The sequence below is a fragment of the Schistocerca serialis genome, chromosome 2 (assembly GCF_023864345.2).
Source record: "Schistocerca serialis cubense isolate TAMUIC-IGC-003099 chromosome 2, iqSchSeri2.2, whole genome shotgun sequence".
Taxonomy (NCBI): Eukaryota; Metazoa; Arthropoda; class Insecta; order Orthoptera; family Acrididae; genus Schistocerca; species Schistocerca serialis.
The window spans coordinates 967963304-967986542 of NC_064639.1; the positions used below are offsets into that span (position 1 = coordinate 967963304).

At 37.0% G+C, this 23239-nt stretch overlaps 1 protein-coding gene across 6 annotated transcripts in view; it reads left to right on the forward strand.

Moving 5' to 3' along the window:
* The window catches only part of LOC126458365 (serine/arginine repetitive matrix protein 1-like), a 178048-nt gene extending 157420 nt beyond the window's left edge, over window positions 1–20628 (forward strand). For 3 of the 6 annotated variants that reach the window (XM_050095336.1, XM_050095337.1, XM_050095341.1), the window contains 4 exons: window positions 6667–6848; window positions 10894–11111; window positions 13634–13808; window positions 19464–20628. In XM_050095336.1, the coding sequence (XP_049951293.1) occupies window positions 6667–6848; window positions 10894–11111; window positions 13634–13808; window positions 19464–19549 (661 nt within the window). In that variant the 3' untranslated portion in view covers window positions 19550–20628. Of the gene's footprint in view, window positions 1–6666; window positions 6849–10893; window positions 11112–13633; window positions 13809–18900 lie in introns of all 6 variants that reach the window. The other 3 variants (XM_050095340.1, XM_050095339.1, XM_050095338.1) reach the window with 3 other exon arrangements.
* The last annotated feature ends 2611 nt before the right edge of the window (window positions 20629–23239 follow it).

A 23239-nucleotide genomic window follows, 5' to 3' on the forward strand; every position in this document is an offset into this window, starting at 1 on the left:
AAAACGCTGAAATTTTTTTCATCTGGGAGAAAACCGGGAAAACCCGGGATTTTTCTAGAATTCCGGGAATTTTTCATTGTTTTAGTTTTCAGTTAAATTTTTGTAATTTTGACTGGTAAGAACCGATGCTCTAACAAAGGATATTATTGTACCCTGCTACTGCAGAATAATACTTCAACAATGAAACGTAAACGAGAGAAAAAACGAAAAAAACTTAAATTACTTAAATTGCAAAGGAAATGTGCCATATACGACGACGAAACACAGTGCTCAAGCAAGTGTCTGCCAACTGGAAAATGTGTCAAAGGCTTTAGGAAGACTATGGAATGCTTCATAACAACAAATTGCCTCCGATGAGTGTGGAGTCACAACTGTTTACATTAGATTCGTTTCAGCAGTTATGAGCAGGCTCATGCGCATTCGCAGTTGAGTCGTGTTTGAGTAGTAGGTTCTCCCGCTTCTGGCTACAGGAATATGGCTGTTGGCTGTGCAAGCAGTCGTAGCAAGCAGTTAGATGCTACTGGGCAAAGGGGGCACCAAATTCATATTCTTTAGGGAAAAAAAGCTTGTTTCGCAAAGCGCATAGCATCCAGACCACGTTTGTCTATCGATTATTCGTATGATTTTGAAACGCTTCCCTGTTGGTTTTTAAACATTTTTGAACACATTTTAAATTGATTTCTGAATGAATCATAAGTTGATTTTTGAAAGCATGCATAGTGTACTTGATGTTTCTGTCCGGAGAATCCTCGTCACATCTAGAAATAAAGGGGATGGGGCTAAACGAGCTGAACGGAGAACAGCCGAACGAATGAATGCCAATTGCTGTATGATTATGTGGTTGACTTGGTTTGCGAATGATCAGCATTGTTGTAATTACTAGCGGATTCCATAGATTCAGAATACCAGAATGGAAATAAACGACTAACAGGAATAACAGGTGAGAAAGATTACGTATTATCTTCTCGGTGTATCCAAGAAAATGAAATTTTGACAGAAAATTTTTGGCCAGATCACTACACTAGTAAGGACCAGTAGTACAGTCTCCGGCTAGCGGCCGCTTAAGCTCTAGTCTGGAAGTAACGTGGAAAATGTGTTGTACGAATACATAATAACGCCTAACCAGAAAATAATTGCAGGATACCTAAACCAGTGATTCTGGCAGGGTTAGTGAAGTTACTCGGCGAGCAAGTTTTGACATCGGCAGGAATAGCTACAGAATTGGCCATGACAAGATTGTTTGTTAGAACAAGGAAGGAGAACAAACGGGGATATCACACAAATTATGGAAAAATAAGACGATTCCAAATTTACGTAAAAATTTCATAATACTACTTTTCAATCTCATGCTTGAGAAATTGGTGCATATGAATGAAATGTGAAACTATTTCCTAACATTAAGCTTTTTGCTTGTAGTAGGTCTAATAGGCATTTGATATTTGTACTACGTGAATTATATTCTGTCGTGTCATAAAAATGACCATTTGTGCCAAAACAGTCTCGTTCATTTGCTGTGTGTTACAAAATTGCTGCCATATTAGAAAGGCCTGTTTTGTTTTATGTAGCAGACAGTGACATAATAGACATAATCAGATCGAGAGACCACACCAGTCTTGGGTATTGTTTGTGTTAACAGCTTTTTCAGTACTTGATAACGACACTTCAATTTTTCATGTAGCAAAATGTTTGACTAACTTTGATGAGGTAATAGATTTTTTCACAGAAAGGAAAGCACGCCATGTAAAGCAGTAGCAAGATAGAGAGAAAAAAATGCTAGGAACTAAGGCAAGAAATTACATATTTCTTCTATCCTATCTCATGTTTTTATTGGTTTTGTGTATCCTATATTTAATTTTATGTCACACAAAACAGCACGTTATTAGCTAATAGTCAGTAAAGAGATCAAATTTTCTGAGGAGTTCTTGTGATCGCAATTACAAATAATCTGATCCACAATTAATTGTGAGATTTATTTATTTATTTTTTTTTTTTATTTAAAAAAAAAGTCGGTCATGCTGTCAAACCGGCTGACGGGGAAGCAGGAGAGGCACGACAGAATGTTTCAATTTCCACTTTCCTGAATATAGTTTGATGGCATCCATTACAAAATATGCACGTTTCAATTCCACAGAGCGAAATACAGTGATGTGTGGTAGAACAATGCTTTATGAAGAGGTAGAATAATGCTTTATGAAGAGGCGTGGCACTGCACTTTGGCATACTTAAGACCAAATATGTCTTACATTTCCTTGAACACACGTTTTATGTTTCAGCCTTTAAGAAAGGTGTACTCTACAAGATGAACATGTTTTAGAAAATTCGATGTTTTTTAGTGTTGACCCAGTTTGCAAATATTGTAGGCCCAGGGCTGATGTGCAGAGCAGTCTAAGTTACAGTGGGTACTCTCCATGTGACCTGTGTTAACATTTAGTGATGTTGCTGTTTCCCCTTCGTTTACTCTCACGTCAACTGAAAACAAAATGGATATCTGTGGCCAGGAGCTACCGAGTGAATTTAAATACATTCACATAATTACAGAAGGCTAAAATATATTATTAGTTTCAGATTTTATTTTATTTCCACCTTTCTGACAGTCTAACATTAATCGCCTTGCAGAACAATGCAGTTAGTTTTGTCTGTTTGCTAAAGAAATTTGAATTTTATTAACCTTTTCCGCAGAGGCAGTGAATGATGTATTTGTAACGACATGTTTAATTCCACAGTACTGGCTAGTTTCAACTGTTCACTGTGTTTCAAGTGCACGTTTTCATTTTCTAGCACGTATGGCACTATAGAATAATAAACAAACAAACATGATATAATACAGTACTGGTGCTCCAAGAAAATTTACATCCCGAAAACCACACTGAAAAGCTTAATATCAGGTCAAGGTCTACTTCATTGGGAATCTGGACATACGAATGTGTACTTTAAGTTGCAGTTTAAATGTGCACATTTTAATATGGTTCACGAAATTCCGATACTCTTGGAGTATCCTCTGATGTCTTTATTTCTTTTATGACATAATGTATGATCTGTCAACATTTTACACGTGCGAGCATACGGTTTTCCTACGTCGTGGTAGCTGTGCCAGCGCGATGTTGCTTCTTATCTGCGCTCTCTGGCAACTGCCGAAACAAATTATTTCTAACAGGTCGCTGGAAAATATTGCGTTTGGTGGTTTGAAAAGCGTTACTTTCAAAGTAAATATCCTTTTACATAAGTTGAACTATGTGTGAGGATGTACCATGAATTTCTTAAATCACAGAGCGCTTGACTCTCATTTAAAATCAACTCCTTGATGACGAGCCGTTTGGAAGAATTTCGAACCCTGAAGATCAGATATTTATGTAATTATTAAAAATTTTACTGACACATTTGTGTGATATATCTTAAAGTGTAACACGCGCAAAAAAATCAACATTAGATGCGAAAGCTTCACTTCTCTTGCAGCTTATTAACCTTAGAGACCAATATTATATGTGAAGGCTTTGCTTTTCTTGTAGCAACACTATGTATATTAATTTAAACTGTTAACTTTCCCTGCTTGTGTGTTCGTGCTACTTAACAGTGTTGTTGCTGTTGGCTGACTACATCATGTGTCCTATGCTCTGAATATCTGCTGTCATCAGCTGGCGAGTTCTTGTGACATGAGCTACGACTGGCTTACAAAAGCGTATTGCAATCTCGATTTCAGTGATTTGGAAAGTAGCATGCGGTGTTTGGTGGAATTCCAATGTATACTTTCATAATACGAAAATACGCAGTGTACATGTTGCTGCACATCAAAGATATTTCCTAAATGTGTCTTTCTTCCTCTGAGTTTCATTTTATAAAGTGCGGGGAAATTCTACGCCCGTGTATAAAGCCATAACTATTCAAAGGTTTGATAAGTTTTGCAGTTCCGAGGGAAAAATATACTTTTACTTAAGACGGAAAAATTGTGTTTTCACCCGGGAGAAAGTGTAGTTTTAACTGGGAAATCCAAGAGTTTTTTTTCCCATGTCCGCATATATACCCTGTGTAGATGGTGATGTATTCATAGTGGACTGAATGTCAACACAATGTCACTTAACTCATTACCAAACTGTGAAAGTGAGCTTGTGAAGTACATCTGTGACCCAAAAATCAGAACGTGGTATTAGATTTTCAGAACTAGTAGTGTTGAGATTTATTAATTGCCAAAGCAAACTTCATAATGGATGCTGTTGATAAAGTTTACATGGTACACTTCCAAGAAGTAAAACAATAGGAAAAGCCTTGTCCAAACTTCTCAAAACATCGGCATTTATTTATGGTTCAAATGGCTCTGAGCACTATGGGACTTAACATCTATGGTCATCAGTCCCCTAGAACTTAGAACTACTTAAACCTAACTAACCTAAGAACAGCACCCAACACACAAGAGTGTGTGTGTGTGTGTGTGTGTGTGTGTGTGTGTGTGTGTGTGTGTGTGTGTGTGTGTGTGTGTGTACAAACACACTAAGTTTAGAATAGAAAGCAATAGATAGAGGCATTCCATTGTTCATATTGTTTTTTTTTTTCTTACCAAAAAAACATGGAAAAACTTTTTTCCTTCAGTAGAACTGACTCATTCAGTGTTAAAAAATGTTACTTAATGAAGATTGCTATGTTCCTGTTTATGCACAATGTTGGTCTTTTCTCTGCCAGGTATTTTAAAACATAAATCTTTTCCGCTTTCAGATAGCTTGCCCCACTTATGAAAGAACACTCATTGTTGAAACGATCGAAGTTGTTGTGGAACATCCACAATGCATCATGAAAACATAGCAAAATAATAAAATAAAGACTAAAAAAATGCAACAGCACAAAATGCACTGCAGCAATCTGAGTAAGCGTGGCGAAAATATGTTAATTTTCGATGTTAGCTGAAGACAACCCCCCGCCACCCTCCCCTCCCACCAGCAACATTAATGCCAAGCTTCCTTCCTGATACCTCGATGCTAACGTCCAGAACCATGTTGTTCCATTTTTTGACAGTCTGTGCGAATGCTGCCATTTGCAATGCATTGTGAAATGTCTCGAAATTCCACTCAATTTCAGCAAGTGTTAATTAAGCTCCCACTTTCGGAAGCCGTTTTTTCCTCAGGCACCACCTCTTCTGTCTACAGAGCAGTTTTTGCCATTACCTCAATAATTTTAACTTTCTGTGACAGCTACTGTCCTTCAGCCCTTTAACCACCACACCCTCCTCCTCCAATACCTTCAGATAGATTGACTGAATTTTTGGAGTTGGTCTAACACCAGAAAAGTGATTTATCGTAGATGTTATGTACAGAAATACCCAGTTTCAGACAGAATGCTCTTTTGTGCTGAACCTTCATTTGACTCATTCACTTGATAGTTCATTGTAGAATGCTCTTCATAACTTTGCAGAACCTTCCGGATCAGGCACAGAAAAAAATACTGAATAATATTGCAAATACTGCAAATTTAACTCCAGTCACAAAAAATCGCAGAGTATAAATTTCAGTTCTATTTCTTCAGGTTTTGTTAAGATTTAGTTTACATTCTGTCCTCTCAGCATTATCAAACACTTCAGAGTCTCGATGAACAGTTCGTGAAATGTGTCGCACATCAGCTTGATTCAAGTCTCCATACCTTTCTTGTTCTGTCAAACCTTTTTTGTTCAACAAAATATATTTTTATCTCAAATGTTGTTAGCTGTAACTGATTTGCTTGAACTTTGTTACAGTATATCACATAATTACCTGTACAAGAATTGATTTCCCATGTACAGTCTGCCATCATTATGCAGAAGGTGACAATTCTGTCCAAGCTGTTATGTATTTATTATTTTCTTGATTGTCATAAATTATGTTCCCTTACTCAATTTTGCTTCAGCTGTAGTTTGTTTTTTAATATTATTTCCACCCAAATCTGTTGATCACACACAGTAACTTACTTAAATAATCTTGCCACTGATGGTCCGTCTGTAACTGGCAAGGAGGTGTGTGTGTGTGTGTGTGTGTGTGTGTGTGTGTGTGTGTGTGTGTGTGTGTGTTCACACCTGTTGCCCTCACTATAAGAGTACTTGATTCACCAATTGATATGATGGTGTGCACAGCTGACAGATGTAGCCAGCATTTGTATTCCATTTTTTGGGGGGGATTGCTTTCATATTAGCTAGCTGTTACCTCCAGAACACAACCATGTCACTGTATTGCGATGGGGACTGATGACCATAGCTGTTAAGTCCCATAGTGCTCAGAGCCATTTTTGTATTGCAATAGGATGTGGTACTTCTATATTTTTTTACATAATTTCCAGTGTATTTAGTTTGTGAAAATAACACAAATTCTGTTGTATTTGTAATTAGTGGGTTGTTAGTCCTTTTGTTAACGTTGTCATTGGGGAAAAGAGCTTTGTGCCTAATAGGGGATGTTAGTCTCTGCCCAGTTCCTGTCACAGATGTCAGGTTGACTAAATTTTTGGAGATGATCTAACACCATTTTTATACTTAATCATATGAAACGTTTAGAAAATGCGAGTTAATTTGTTACCTTGTAAGCTTTTGTGCAAATAGAAGTACTGTGTTGATCTTTAAGACGCTTTGATACTTACTATATGTCTCTAGGTATTTCAGTCATGTTACTTAGTTGTTGTCATTATTATTCTGCTGGTAAATACACAATTCTATAACAGTAGGGACCATGACCGTGGGGAGCTAAGTCACTCACGTCACCATCGCCGTGGAAGCAGAGATCGTAGTGATGAACGTATGGATCGTATGGAACGTATGGATCGTATGGAACGTATGGAACGCATGGAACGTCGGCCGATGATGCCTCAGCCTTCTCCACCTGGTAGCAGTGAGCGACGAAGAGGTGAGTTGTCATATTTAAACAAATGTATTGGAAATATATACAGTAGAACCTGTCTTTTATGTGTTTCAGCTTAGTTTAAAAAGTAATGTAAATTTTGGGAAAATGTAGATGGTAGGAAATGTTTTCTAAGCCTGTATATTATAAAACATCAGTGCAATTGTATTCGTAAGGACCGTTAATTTGAAACACTTTGTCTTACATAAGTTTTACATTTCATGAACACATTACTTGTTCTTATCCACCAAAAAGTCCAGAATTATAGTTTGTTCCAATTTCTTGAGGTGAATTTTCTTCTAGGTTTGAAATATATTCCAAAGTTTTGATGTCTGCATCAGAAATTTAGAAGTCCAAAAGTGATTAGTAGGCTTGATATATATATATATATATATATATATATATATATATATATATATATATACACACACACACACACACACACACACACACACACACACATTCCACGTGGGAAAAATTTATCAAAAAACAAAGATGATGTGACTTACCAAACGAAAGCGCTGGCAGGTCGAAAGACACACAAACATACACACAAAATTCAAGCTTTCGCAACAAACTGTTGCCTCATCAGGAAAGAGGGAAGGAGAGGGAAAGACGAAAGGATTTGGGTTTTAAGGGAGAGGGTAAGGAGTCATTCCAATCCCGGGAGCGGAAAGACTTACCTTAGGGGGAAAAAAAGGACGGGTACACATCGCGCGCGCACACACACATATCCATCCACACATATACATGTATATGACACCAAACTGTACACAAGAAGTATGTATAACTTCAAATCATAAAATTTGCTACATCATCTGCTAAGAAAAAATATGTGAAATATGGGATAGCAGTTCACAATGGGTGATGATGTTTAATTACATAAGATCGTTGCTCTAATGAGGGAATTATGTTTCATAAACGTTCATGATATTACCTTATTACCTGTATGCAGATATGCTGCAGCATAATGAATCTGTATACACAGTATAGAGCCAGATATGAAGTTAAAATTTAGCTTTGCTGTCAGATTCCAGTATAACCAAGGCTTCAAAAAGATAGATGTATTCTGAAAGAATTATCAACCACTTCAGAAATCGCTATGGGTCTATAGCAATTTCTGAAGTGGTGGCTAGGATGTGACCCATAGCGATTTCTGAAGTGGTGGCTAGAATGTGACCCAATAGCACCATTTAAATAGCTGTGAGTGAAATGAGCATCAGGAATAGTTAACACAATATTAACTTCCATACAATTTTGATAATTCTTTCAAAACTGTACGACGTACACTGCTTGATAACATCTGCCCGCAAATTGCTTATTGCACTTTCCATAGTGAAATTCCATGTGGTCCATACATTTTTTACAAAAGGTGCTCCGTTCGTTGCAATTTAAATCTAGTTCGTGTATTGTGCAGAAGGATACTGTACCTCCTGTTTATCAGTGCCAACTTTGTTATTTAGACTAACACTGAAGTTTCATCCCAACCCAGAACAATACTACATAAAAAATTGTGTTATTGACAGTGTTAGGAAACAAAGACCTAGCAGCATGCATACTTCATGTTTTTAACGACTTCTACCCCAAGAACGTTAACCGTGTAATGTTTGTAAACGCTGGTTGAAAGCCAAAACTTCGCTACAGTCATTTTATGTTAATGATACTTCTGCCGGTAAAACATTGCACTTGACAGTTCGCATCATGTCAAGTTAGATGAACTATACTGCAATAGTGATGTTGCAACAGCAGCCTCAATACACACAGCAGACGATACAGACTTCCGTTCCTCCCCATAAACGTCCGCTACTGAGCAATAACAATTCCTCTTTGAGTTGCTACCACAGTGACAGCAAATAAACAACAAAGTAATACTGTAGATACAAGTATAACAAAGTACTCGCTTTTGATGACGGAGCAAAGAAATACAGGAAATAAGCATTTGATGACCAATTATCTTGAAAACAGTTTGATACATAGTTTACAAAATAAAGAGTAACAGACGTAGTAACTTCTCGCTCTAGATTTTACTATGACAGTGATGCAATAAATAACCAATATTCATAGCTTTTCACTCACCAATTTACGGTGACAGTGGCGCAATTCCATCCAGCTCCTCCAATCGTCACTGTTGTTGGAATTGACACCAAAACCATCTTCATCATTGTCATCATCAAGACAGATCGTTAGCTGTACGTGATCACTAATGATACCTTCCATTGTCTGTGTTGCTTGAGTAAGTTTTTCAATGTGCTCAACCTTTTTTCTCCAAGAGGCTGCATCCACAGTCACAAGAGCTTCACGCAATAGCCACCTCTGTTATTGTAAAGGGCCTATTATTGTTCCTTATATATGTCTCCACATCACTCCATACTAACTCTATTTGTTTCAAATTGTGGTGGTATGGTGACAGCCATATTACAGTATGATGCTTCTCCTTGGCAATTTTGCCTACTGCATAAGTAAGCGTCATAGGCTTATTTTCTTTAACAAATGATATAACAAAAGCTTCGTCATTCTCATATCTGCAGCAATATTTTGTGCCTGTAACCATTGCACCATAACCTCTTTGCAGTCGTTTGTTGTCGGAGCTTTGTTCAGTATCACTGAATGATATGGAGCATTGCCCAGTGCAATTGTTGTAGGGGCAGAAAACTATCTTAATAGGTTTCTGAGCCGCTTAAGAAATCGTGTGTGTTCCATATTTTCATGGTAATCATATGTCTGTTTTGACCGAAAAACAAGAAGTGCATCAGGAACTAAACCACTGGAGGAACCTCCGTCGACCACAATTAATCTTGCTCCTCTTCCTGTTGGCTATTGGAGTGTCATCCGTCAAGCATTTACTGACAGCTTCCATGGCATTAACCACCGTTTCATCTAGCCATATTATGGAATGAATGTCCTTGTCCACAATTTTGTTCAAGAATATGGATGGAGCCATTACAATATGCCCCTTTTCTAAGAGAAATTTCCACCGATCTACTGCTTTGTAATGGAAACACATACTTCTCGGCACAATTTTCAGTGAAATTTTCCTGTCCCTGAAAAGTTCACCTTTTTTTAAAGACACTAGCAACTTTGCCATGGTAGGAAACTCTTTCCTGCTGCAGTAAGCTTAAATATGCCTCCTCTGGAAAGAATCTGTTGGTGATGGGGTGAGGCTGCTGTTTCCAGGATTCGCTAAAAATAAATTATCTCATCCGGATGCCTCGGAATCATTATAGCTCAAGTCTACATCTCTCAACTTTAGCAGTAACACTCCCTTACTTATTACTGTTCTTGCAGTAAGTCTGAGGGTTTTTGATGTGTGTTCCACTACTTTATTAGCAGGAACTGAGGGCTCTCCATGAATACTTATGTATTCTTTCTCCAGCTCACAAAACTCAAGAGCTCTACGTAATAACTCCAGTGTCTAGCTGTTTAGTGGCACACCTTGATGCAACGGATTGTTACCAGTTTTCCATGACATTTTTCATGTATCAGAATTTTCTGAAGCACAGAACAATGCAAGCACACAGTAGAAACTAACCACAATGCGCGTTGTTTACATACACACAAAACGAAGCCGGCAATGCGAGAGCTTTTACATCATGACTGAAAGTGATTACTGCACTGGGATTGGTTTGTGTCGCAAGCCTGGTGCCTCGCGCTTCTTATTCTTCACTTTTCAAACTGTTGTGCTGCCAACCTGAAACGCATATGTCAAGTGCAAAGTTTCACTAGCCTTGGTATATACAATTTTTTTGTTTCTTTTTCTCCTTGAATGTTGTTTCTTTAAGCATAAATGGCACAAACGTATAATTATGATAAAGCAAAAGCAGGGGTGAAGTAACATTGTGAACATAGAAAATTTGAAAGGCTCTGGAAAAAGATGTTGCAGATAGTGAGGGAACTTTAATTTCAAGGTTGACAGTATGTGTTACTTTACAAAGGCTATAGTTTTTTCGTCAGACAAGAGAAAATTGCTCTTGTTATGTTATTGCTCTTACCACTTCTTATTATGCTGTCCGTTTATTGTGCTCAAGTAATGAATGTGGATTGCTTTGAGCAGGAACAATGATTGAAGATTATGATCGTGGTAGACGTGGAGAGATGCGCCGAAGCCCCAGTCCATTGCCTCCACCACCTCATGGAAGTCGCCATGAGCACCATTTACCTCCACCGGAGCGTTTTCATGCTGAACATCCCCCACCACCAGAACGCTTTCACCCTATGAAGCCATGGGAAATTGATCCAGAGTATGTTCCTAAAGGTCGCTCTTACTTTGAAGTGAGTATTTTCTGGTATTGTTTCACTGATTACCATGCTACTTGAAGAGCTTCCAAATTGGTAAATGTAAAATTATGTGATTGTAATGGTGTATGTCATTATTATGAACTCCAAAGCAAAATGAAATTGCTGTGTTTTGAAAATGTTTTCATATGAGTAAACCTGCATATGAATCTTGTTCTCGTTAGTTTTTGTAGTGGTTTTTCCATTTTACTTGACACTATTGATACTATTTTGTAACTGCCACACACAGTTCAGTAATAGAAACATTTGCTTGGAGAGTAAAAGTGTTTTACACACATTTCACTCTTGCAAGTATGGAAAACAAAATAAGTAATTAAATTTCCATTTATTTATCAACATCATTTCTATTCCAGGCTTGCAGTAAGTTACTTTTGCTATCTCTTAGAATCACTCCATGTTCCATACGTTTTGAAGTTTCTAATTTTTTAGTAGTGATTTTAGTTCTTTGTTTTCCCTGTATGCCCTTGGAAGCTCATCTATTATTTTATATTTCTTACTAGGTTTTCCAGAATGCTGTAACTTCTGTTCTTGAGAATATTGACAGAATGTAGTTCATTCATTTTTTTATGAATGTAATTTGAACTAGTGACAAGATTATAGAAAGAATAGATGGCTACTCACCATAAAGAGGAAACACTGAGTTGTAAAACAGGCACAACAAAAGGACTGGTAAATGTTTTGAGTTTTTGGTCTCAAGGTCTTTTCTAAAGTAGAAAATACACACATTCACACAAGCAGTATACACACACCCATGACCACTATCTCAGGGCACTGATGTCAAATGCTGGTTCTGGCCTTAGTGGACAGACACAGTGGTCATTTGTGTGCATGTGTATGTATTCTGCTTTGTGTGTGTGTGTGTGTGTGTGTGTGTGTGTGTGTGTGTCTCTTTTCTACTTTAGAAGAAGGTCTTGTGGCCGAAAGCTCAGATGTATAAAGGACTTTTTGTTGTACCTGTCTGCTACTCGGCATCTCCTTTATCTGGTGAGTAGCAGTCTCTCCTATCCATAATATTGTCATTAATCCAGCCTGGATTTCCGATTGTTTAATTTGAACTAGTGTTATAAATGATCTTATGAGAATGTATTGGTCAGTGACATTAATTCCGTGCACACCATGTAATTGTTTTCCACGAGAAACTAAAGCTGTTACAGATATCTGCAGTTATGGATAAAACGTGTGTCCATTTATACTGCATGTTAACTGCTTGTAACCTCACAAGGTTTTATTCAGTTATCTATAAATAACTAAATGATTAATGGAAAGTCTCATATAAAGATGTGAAACAAATACTAACAAAGAGATAGAGGGGCCAGTACTTACCTCAGCTCAGTACAGCCGATAGATACACAAAAAACAGAACCGAAAATTTACGTTCCTTAGCTTTCGGAACAAATGTTCCTTCATCAGGGAGGAGAGAGGGGAAAGAAAGGGAAGAAGGGAAAGTAGATTCAGTTACCCACAACCCAGGTTATGAAGCAACAGGGAAAGTAAAACAGGGAGGGTAGGAAGGATGGAGGCATGGTTGTCAGAGGGAAGCTTCCCTCCCTGTTTTCCTTTCCCTGTTGCTTCATAATCTGGGTTGTGAGTAACTGAATCTACTTTCCCTTCTTCCCTCTCTTTCCCCTCTCTCCTCCCTGATGAAGGAACATTTGTTCCGAAAGCTAGGAACGTAAATTTTCGGTTCTGTTTTTTGTGTATCTATCGGCTGTACTGAGCTGAGGTAAGTACTGGCCAGCCCCTCTATCTCTTTTTTAGCGTCTGTAAATAACGTAGGAGATAAGGAACATTGCATTATTCATCCAGTAATTGCCCAAAATATAAAACCATTAAATATTACTGACGAGGAACTATGTTGCGAGATTTTAATTTTATGAGTTGTTGTCACTTTTACCCTGTCATCTTTATGTATGCTTCACGACCCTTAACCCTGTCACACCTATTTTTATTTACTTTGTGTAATTCTGTGATGTGTAGTGTTCAGCTTATTTAAAATAGTCAGTTTTGTTACTGCACTGTGTCAAGGTTGAAATAAAATGCAGCCAAATGTCAGTGTGAAAGACGCAGTGTTTCCTCAGGAAACAATTAACATGCTTTGTGTCGCATGAACAAATTTTGAGTGACAGGAAGAGGAAGCGAGTATATAATTAACCAGCTGTCACACACACACACACACACACACACACACACACAAACAAATCCAAAATGCAAGAAGTAAATCAGAATTAGCTTCAATTTTTGATGTGCCTCCCATTGTGCATCAAAAATGTGCTAATACCTTTATTGTTCATTTTTTTGTCATTGAAAATTTGTAATAATATTTCTTTCCTCCCAAATAACTTCAGTTTACTACGTGTGTAAGCATTTCCTCTTCCAATTTGAATATTGTCTGCAAATATTTGTTTTAATTTACGATTACTATTACTAATTTAAGAAAATGGTAATAGTGGGTGTGTCGTAAAGCATTATTGATAAATGTTTTGTATTGAACATTATAGCACGATAATCGTGATGAAATGATGCGTCCTCCACATCGTGGCCGTGGAATGCCAAATATGCGTGGTGGGCCAATGCGTGGCAGAGGTATGATGCGTGGTCGTCCATTTTCAAGAGGCCCGATGCGTGGATTCATGGGTGGACGAGCTACTGGTCGACGAGGATCTTATGTACCACGTAAGTTTTAACCTATTGCAACTGATATCTGATTGCCACCCCTTGTTTAGGGAAATCATATTTGCGTACACTCTTTCATCATTAAAAAAAGTTTATGGTTTTAATTTTTGACTGTAAGTCATATTTTGAAAGCTTTGTTGCTATATGAGCTGCAAGAACTGACACTTGGTTTCTGTATATAAATTTTTATGAAATTTTTTCCACATGTTTTAGAGGCATCATTCAGAAGACTTCCATTACAATTGATTGGCAGTAGATAGTCTTTTGTTCAAAAATGCCTTTCTTTATTTTTTAAATTCCACGAAACATGTTTTACATTTAATTGAAAATGTGTATGCTTTCTTTCCATAATTTGTTTGAAGTAGGCCTATAATATGCTGCTTTTTGTTAGATAATTCACATTTGTTGTGTATTATGACTGAAACATTATGAAAGTCTCTACAATGGGATACCTCTTTGACCACCCCTGTGTTTAACATCTGTTAAGTTTGAAACAAAAGACTTGTCCATAGAGTGATTTATTAATGTATTTACATGAAAATTACAGAAGCTGCAGGAAGATATTAATTGATATTTCAATAATTTTTTTGCGAGTGTTGCCATATGTATTGACTTAGTTTGTGATCCCCCATCCTCTCTACAACTCGCATTTTGTTTCTTGTCATTTATGAATCAATATTATGTTTCTCCTCTCTGCTCCCTGTCTAGTAATTCTAGTGGGCAAGCTTATCTTCATTTTCGTGTCTAATGAATGTAAAATGGCATAATACTTCACGACAATATGATTCACAAGAAAGGAGGTATAAAAATACATGACATTTTGCATCTCAATTTTGTCGTGCTTTTCTTGTCAGACTACCTGCACACACACACACACACACACACACACACACACACACAAATGTATGTGACCCCCCTACTCCATTTCTACCTGCTGTAATATGCACATTCCCTCTCTTGTGCATCTGTGCGTTTTTACATGTCTGATCTGATGGAGAATTGAGAATTCAGTAGTTGAACTACAGTAATCAGTACTTATTTTGTGTCTCCTAACTATGTCTTTTATATAGTGAATTGTATCATAAAAACTTTATCTTTTGTTAAGGATTTTTGCAATATTATGTTCAGTTAGTTACATTCCATTAAAGTTTTGTAAATCATTCTGGAATTATTTTCAGCTGCATGCCATGGTAAAACCAGCCATTGGCTGTTATCAGTTGAATATGCATCTTTTCTCTTACGTTGTGAATTCCATACTTGTGTTGTAAAATTTCAGTATTTCATTGCAGTTTGCCAGTCATCTTTCATACTCTTACATTGAAAAACACGAACAAACAATGAACATGAAAAGTGATTTGTGCTGTAGTTGAGCTTGTCGATTTTCCTTGTCGAGAAGGACAAACATCCCACAATCAGGACTCCAATCTTCCATGGAGATAATTTTATATCATTGAGACTGAATTGCTAATGACAAGAACACATTGTGTTTTTCCAGCTTCGATATTGTTAAGAACTTGGTCCACTGTAAACTATCATTGCTGGAGAGAGTACAGTGGCAGGTGGGTCACTATTTTCTTGAAATATCTTCATCAGCTATCAAAACAGTCACTCTTTCAGTGCTAAATTCCTTCACCATTGTATGATATCAGCCTTTTATTGTTCCTCTGTCAGATTAAGGTATTCTTATAAAAACATTGGTGAAATCTTGTTTTCAGAGACCTAGCTACACCGTTTTCATTTTTGTATAGCTCTTCTCAGAATAAACAAAACATTGAAATTGAACATTAAAACTGTCTTTGCTACACCGTGAAGCATTATCCTCAAGCTTGTTACTCTGAAATGAGAACTGACAACTTAGTGGACTGTTGTTTTTATCATTGTTTTGAAGGCCTTTCAGCAAATCTTGTTTCTAATAAAAGTTTTGCAGATAAATAACACATCTCATTGCTCAATAAATTTGCATGACATGAAATATGAAAATTCATCACTCAATTCATTACTTTCATTTTGGAATTAGAGACTAGACTTTGCAGATATGTGTGTACAGTGATGCTGCTTTTCACTGTTATCATAATAAATTATTTTGCTTTTTAAATGTATTGCTTTTGTTAATATAATGCCGTTGTTAAATTATGCAGTACTTGATTGTTCATATGCATACTGTTACTCCTGTTCTCAGTTAGTGGCTAATAACCATGAACTACGATATAAAACAGTAAGTGCAGTGGCCCTATAGTCCTCCACAAGCACTAGAAAGCATAATACAGGACATGCCTGTCTTCCCCCTTTTTCCATACATTATTGGCATATCTAATATAGAAATTTTTTTATTGGCTGTGCACGGCTGAGCTTTCTGTAATTGATTTAAATTTTATGTAATGTAAAACATGTAATACCATTATTTTTCGTTTTTACTCGTATGTGACACTTTGTAATTATGCAATCAGAAATTTTTATATTATGTATGAGTCCGGAGTAGTATTTGCCGTTTGTTAGAATACAAGTGAATGATGACAGAATTATCCGAGAGTAAGAGATGACAGAAGCAATGTTCTTTTGCACTATGAGGCATATGTAATGGCTGAACAAATAAAATGCCACCACAGCCTAAGCTACAGAGGTTACTTGTTTGTGCACAACTTAAAATCTGTTGCACAACTTAAAATCTGTTGTGGGGCTTAAATGAGGACATGAGTCATAAGACCAGATGCACAACTCTTAATACTTAGGTAGTCTGCTTGTTACATGATGATGAATGGTGTGAATACTTTGGAAATCATTTTTTTAAACAATAGGTCTTACAGTGAGTGATGATATTTTTACAGAGGAACTAGAAGTTGAATTGGGTCATCTTACCATTAATGCCACTTTTATAAGGCCACTTCATGATAATCATGTGTTAACTCTTGCTGCTTTGAAAGATTGACTACTATCTGATAGTATGTACTGGCAGATTTGTCATTAAATGCTTTGAAGCAGTTTCGGTGCACATGTTTTGAAGTTGCCTTGCACTGCTTAGCTGTTGCATCTTTATTTCTTTACAAACTCCCAAAATTATCTTCATTTGCCTGTCACAACTTTTATCAATAATATGTTAATTCTCATCTCTCAACCCGAATTCTTCTTCTTCTTTGTCATCTTGTTCTTCTTCCTCCTCCTCCCTTCTAACTCATTTTAAGTTACCTTTGTAAGGACTTCTGTAATATGGTATGTAATCATTTCATTGTGATTAGTTGACTAAAACAAAAGTGACAATAATAAAAGTGTCTGTTTTAATGTCACATCCTCCACTACTTGTGCAAGTATAGTATTTTGGCTCAGTTCAGTGTCGGAAACATTTTTTTGGTGTCTTCATCTCAAAGCTTGACGTCACCCTGTAGTCAAACTAACTGCTTGTTATTGACTAATTACAACAGGTGATATCCCGTATCTGTTTGTAGTAGTGCAGTTTTTCAGCTCCTCTCAAAAGAAAATAATTTTTGCACTCTGGGAGAAATATAACAGTATAAAATATGAAGCGATAAGAGATTTCATGCTTTGCCCCAGGAATAATTTGGCTCTATTGTGAGCCAAAATAATCTTTCATCTAGAATATGTTTTAATGTAACCAACAGTGCTTCTGGGGCTAGAGGAAAATATTTACCTGTGATTGGTTTCACAGATTTTTTTGTGACTGAATTGCAAGCAAATTATCTTTATAGAGTTGCATTGTGATAAGGCCCAACATAAAAGGTGGATCAGCATTATATGTTGTTGCAGAAATCATAGGTACTCTGCTGGAATACCATACTGTTTATTGAATGAACCAGATCTTCACGTGCATGTTTGTTCACAGTTGTGCAGTACACTTGTATTCTCGAAAGTCTGTGATTATGAATTGTGTTCACTCTCTGTTGGAGCCATTGAAGGATTGTATTTAAGGTAATTTCATTGGCCGGGTGCCACTTTGCGTTTGCAGAAAGGTATAATAGTGATATGACTTGTACAGTTGTTCATCGTACTCTCATATCCTACTGCATGTTCTTGCAGAAATAATTGAAACTGGTGCAGAATTACAAAATACACGTTTCAGTAAGCATTCTTGTTGATATGTCCCTTTGAAGTGACGTAATTTTGTTAATGGAAGTTGAATTAATGGAAGTTGACCCTGAAGTGGGAACTTTTATTTGAAATGAGCCTTTATTGCTGTTCATTTATGCATTACTCCGGGTCAGTTACCCTCGTTGTGGAAGAAAAATTGCCATACTGTAAACATCAAAAACAGAGTCATCGCTGAAAAACGACTGGCTGTTAGAGGCTGCATTTGAAATTCATGGCACTGTTCTTCAGTTCTTTTATGTACTGTCTAGTTTTTCACGATCAACTAGAGTATTAATCAGTTTCAGTTTTATTTGAATCATTCTGCAGATTTTCAAATGTTGCACAATGTCTTAGAAATTTTTGACTATGGTATTAAGACACAAGTCTTAAAAATACATTTGATATGTATCTTATTGCTCATAATCAGCACAAACAGAAACAGATGGCTTATGTATGCCCTGCTGGAAAGAAGAATGATTTTTCATCTTGCTTCAATGTTGACTGAACTTGCTTGGTGCAGCAACATCATAAAGCTTAATTTACCCACTTCATGAGAGTCGTGCACTCCCAACTTCTATCAGAATAATATTTAGTTGATACTAGACAACTCTGGTTCTATTGTATATAATATTTAATTATGAAATACTATAAAATAAGAAAGTGAGTTGTTCAGATCCACATTCTGTGAATGATAGTGTTCTGGAGGAATAGGGATCACTAAGATGATGAAAATGTGTATTAGACAACAATATTTAAAAAAAAGTGAACCTAAATAATATTGAATTCTGACGCTAACATCTGAAGATGTAGTCATGTAATAATTGTAAACTGAAATTGAAAAAAAGATGATAGTTATCTGAGAAAGTTTTGAAGTTTAGGCGAAGGATTATTTCTTTTGTGTTAGGGAAACACTCAGATATTATTATGTGGGCAACAAGAAAAGTACACATTATGTCTTGTGCCCTCATGTTTGTGGTCTGAGTTGATTTGAGTTGTTAAACGCTTGTTACAGGAGGCTTTTACAGTATGTACTGATGTCGGGCCCCCGCGGTCCCCCGAGCTCGCCCGGCCATCGGGGGTCGTGGCAAGTCTGTTAAGGAGCAGACTCCAAAGTCAGATGATTAAATAGCTTTTTTTTTGTATTATGACATGGACAGTCCAAATTTTAGTATTTGACCCAGTAATGTGCTTTGTTGGTCAGATTTCAATTTGAAAAAGAGGAGGACATAACAGCTTCATCATTTTACAAAAGAAGAGTCATCAATAGTTGCTGTTCTGTGGCCATGTCTCAGTTTGTGAGTATTTATGCCAGCCTGGTGGGTACAGTTATCTGGCATAATGCAGTTTCCTTCTTGCCGAGGTACAGAGATTTTTCAGTTTGGCATTTACATCAACAGTTCCAGTTTCTTCTATAGTGTCTTTCTCGCTGGATTTGGATAGATACAAGAGGCACAAGGTAATAATTAAAATGACGTTTCAGTATGCATGTGTGTGTGTGTCGGTGAATGCATGCATTTATATAGAAAGTCTTGGTCTGAATGAGGGCTGAAGTGTGGCACCTTGCTCTGCTTACAGGATTTAAGCGGAGCTCACCACATTGGGAGCACGATCTGTTTGACAACGCCGAAAATGGCAACGGCAAGAACAGCTCAAGAAAATGACATTAGAAAGTTTTGCCACCTGCCGCGAGTTGAACGTCATGGGCATAAAGTAATGGTGTCTTTGCATGTGATACCTAAATTAGTGAATCTGTATGGAGGCTGTGTGCCTACTTGTCATCTGATGCAGTTAACGTATCCCTTAAGGAGCTTTGTATGTTTTGTGGTAACTGTGAACATATGAAACATAGAATAGTTTGGCGATTGTCAGACATATGGTGCTCCTGTAAGCAGTGTATGACGTTTAAGTGTATATTTAAAAAGAAAATGTTATCTGAAAGTTGTTCCACCCCCTTCATAGACTGCTTGTGTGTTTGTGCTTTCGAGTGGCAGAAAAAGATGGTTTTGAGGTATGGATGTTGCTGTGATCATGTTTCATATATTGATGTATTCCTATGCAAACAAAATACATGTATTTTTCTGTGTAAAACCAAGTTAGTAGTTTATTTGTATAAACCTCTGTGTGTGTGTGTGTGTGTGTGTGTGTGTGTGTGTGTGTGTGTGTGTGTGTGTAAGGGGGGGGGGGGAGGGGGAGAGAGAGAGAGAGAGAGAGAGAGAGAGAGAGTTAGTTAGTTAGTTAGTTAGTTAGTTAAATGTTCTGCTATTATCTTACCGTACAATTTTTATTCGATGTATAGTAGAATTTTCCTTTAATGAAGGAAATATTTCTGTTCAAATATTATCTGTGCTAAATGTGAAATATTTTCTGTGGAAATCAGAAAAAGGTGTTTATATAATACATGTATTTTACTGTTTACTGTGCTTAATAGTTTGGTGTTGTAGTGCAGTAATTGTATCTGTAATGATCCTTTCATTTCCATATGATTATCCAACTGCTGGAAAATATGTATATATAATAATCACTTGTATTATGTTCCTGTTATTCTCACATTTCAGTGACTCTTATAAATTTATTTTAAGCAGTTACTTCTGCATTCTGGTATTGTTTTTAGTGTTCAGTATTCCATTGCAGGAATATAATTTCTTTTTTGTTGTTAAGAACTAATTTTGTACAAATACCATTGTCAATTCATATGTAAGAGAGTCACTTGAATAATAAAGAAATTCTGTTTGTAATTCGAGCCCAATTTGTCTGATGTTTTCACGTAACGCAGTGTATTCTTATTCATCAAAATTGGTTTGCCTAATGAGGTTTTAGGCATCTTTTGTCATTGCTCCCACATGCCGGTGCGCGCGCCCTCACACACACACACACACACACACACACACACACACACACACACAGAGTGAGAGAGAGGGGGGGGGGTTGGCTAACTGAAGTACATGTAAGGCTCTTTTTTTTTTTATTTTTTTTTATTTTTTTTATTTTTTTTTATTTTTTTTATTTTTTTTATTTGTTTTTGTTTTGGTTGTATGTCTGGAAAAATATGGACTCTCTACTATATAATTTTGAAGACATGGCATGATCAGCTGGTTGTTCACATATTACTTGTAGGAAATCCAAGAATGTCTAGTTTTGTCTAGTTTGATTTGTTGGGAGCTTTAACCATACTGAATAGTATATGACTAGCTTCTTTGAATGTCTTCACTTTTTAGTTTCCTTCGAGGGCTATCATCTGTCGGAGTTCGGAATTTCCACCCTCCCACCATCTCTGAAATGTGAGCGTCATTGAAAAATGTTGAATGGTAGTGTACCTGAAATGGTGTGAAATCGTAGGTGTGTTCATCAAGGGGAGACTCTTAGCAGTCATCTTGTCTGCATCTTATTTATGAAGTCACTGTTTCTGCAGTATCGATAAATTTGTGAACACCACCTTAAATTCTTCTACAATTTAACACAAAAGCTACATTACGCTAGTTATGTAATTGAAAAGTACAATTATCAGTGTCAGCTTCATTAAGGAAATATTGTTTCAAAATTTTCCGAAGGCTTAGATTTGCATTTCACCATACAGTTGAGGTGCAGGAAATAGTATTTTGTCCTATACTATGAATGAATCAAACTGTATAGACCATCAATTTATTTTATTTTGTTGTATTAAAAATTGCTGGCTATAATGCAGTACTGGTGGACTGAGGTAGAACCTTTCAACTACCAACAGTGACCAAGTGGTATTCTTCTCCAGTATTACAGCATTGGTGTAGTAGTAGTAGTAGTAGTCGTAGTCGTAGTCGTAGTCGTAGTCGTCGTCCCCCAGTCCCCATTCATTCTGGCTGTTAAAAATACAGAAGTCAGGTGAAAAAAAAATTGTTTTAATACATAAGTTTGTGGAGCAAGGATTTTGGAGAAAAATAGGGAAAGGTTGAATTATCATTGGATCAAAGTCCAAACTGTCAGCTTCATTATGCGATAGACACAGATCTTGTATTAAGGCTAACTATAGTCTGGGACAGCGTTTATGGCCTCTGGGCTGGGGATGTGCACTAGGCAGCTGCGCAACTAGCTTGTTTCGCAACTAGTTTGTTTCAGAAACCGGCATGGGACCTCATTTTTAAAGTATACTCATTCTTCAAACACGTGGCAGAGTCAGGCAAGCCAGTCTGAGACATTATCAAGGCGCAGGAACACACTGCAGCAGCCTCTGGTGATAATGGTGTATGAACTGTAAGACGAATTGTGCAGGATGCCAAGCTGTCTAGCAGGAAACTGGAGAAATGGAGTTTCTGTCTCCAATGAGGAAACATAGTGTGCCAAAGCGGTTAACAGGAATCGAGGGCTTCGATCTAGGTGTTTTACATTGGAAGATTTTTCAGTTTTATGAAACAGAAAAGTTCTCCAAGGTAGTGAAATTGATAACTGTTATGCATGAAGTTACTGGATTGAAGGAAGTGCAAGGTCAGTTCAAAGAATATTGAAGAACAGTGGCTTTAAATATGTAAAATCTAATAATCGACAGGAACTTTAATGCAGCAAAGAGGTATAACTGCTGCTAGGATGACATTTCTAAGAAAAATTAATGAAGTCAGAGCAGAAGCAACATCAACTCTATATTACTTGGACGAGACTTGGGTAAATAAACACCACACTAGAAATTTTATTTGGCAAATAACAGAGGGACAAGGCAGCTTGAGAGTTCCAGTGTGAAAAGAAGGGCGTCATATGTTGCACTGGTTCTGCTGCTACTGGATTTGTGCCCCAAAGTAAACTTGTATTCCAATCAAAATTAGAAACAACTGTGACTACCATTATGAATGGAGAAACAGTTTCGAGAAAGGCTTCAGAATCAGCTGTTGCCTTAGTTGCATCCAGGCTCTGTCATTGTTATGGAAAATAAAAGCTGTCACTCTGTTATTCTCAACACAAGAAAAAGTGATATACTTTCATGACTTTGAAGTAATAAGATACAACATACTGAAGCCAAACAAGAGCAGATCTGTTAGATCTCGTTCAGATTTCAAAAGGCAGCAGCAAGAAATATGAAATTGATTCAATGGCTCTGCAACATGGGCATAGGGCGATTGCTATTGCCATTACGATGCAATAGAACTGGTGTGAGCACAGGTGAAGAGAGATATTACAGATAAAAATACTACGTGTAAAGTAGCTGGCACTAAAACTGATCCATGGAGCAACAGACAAAATCTCTGTTGCTGTTAGGGAAGCATGCGAACATTACATTGACAAGCTTCAAGAAAAAGAAGATTACTGGAAAGTTGTTGCTATGGATTTGTTAATTGTCAGGCTGGCACCCACATCTAGTAACTTCAGTTCTGAAGGCAGTGACTGCAGAA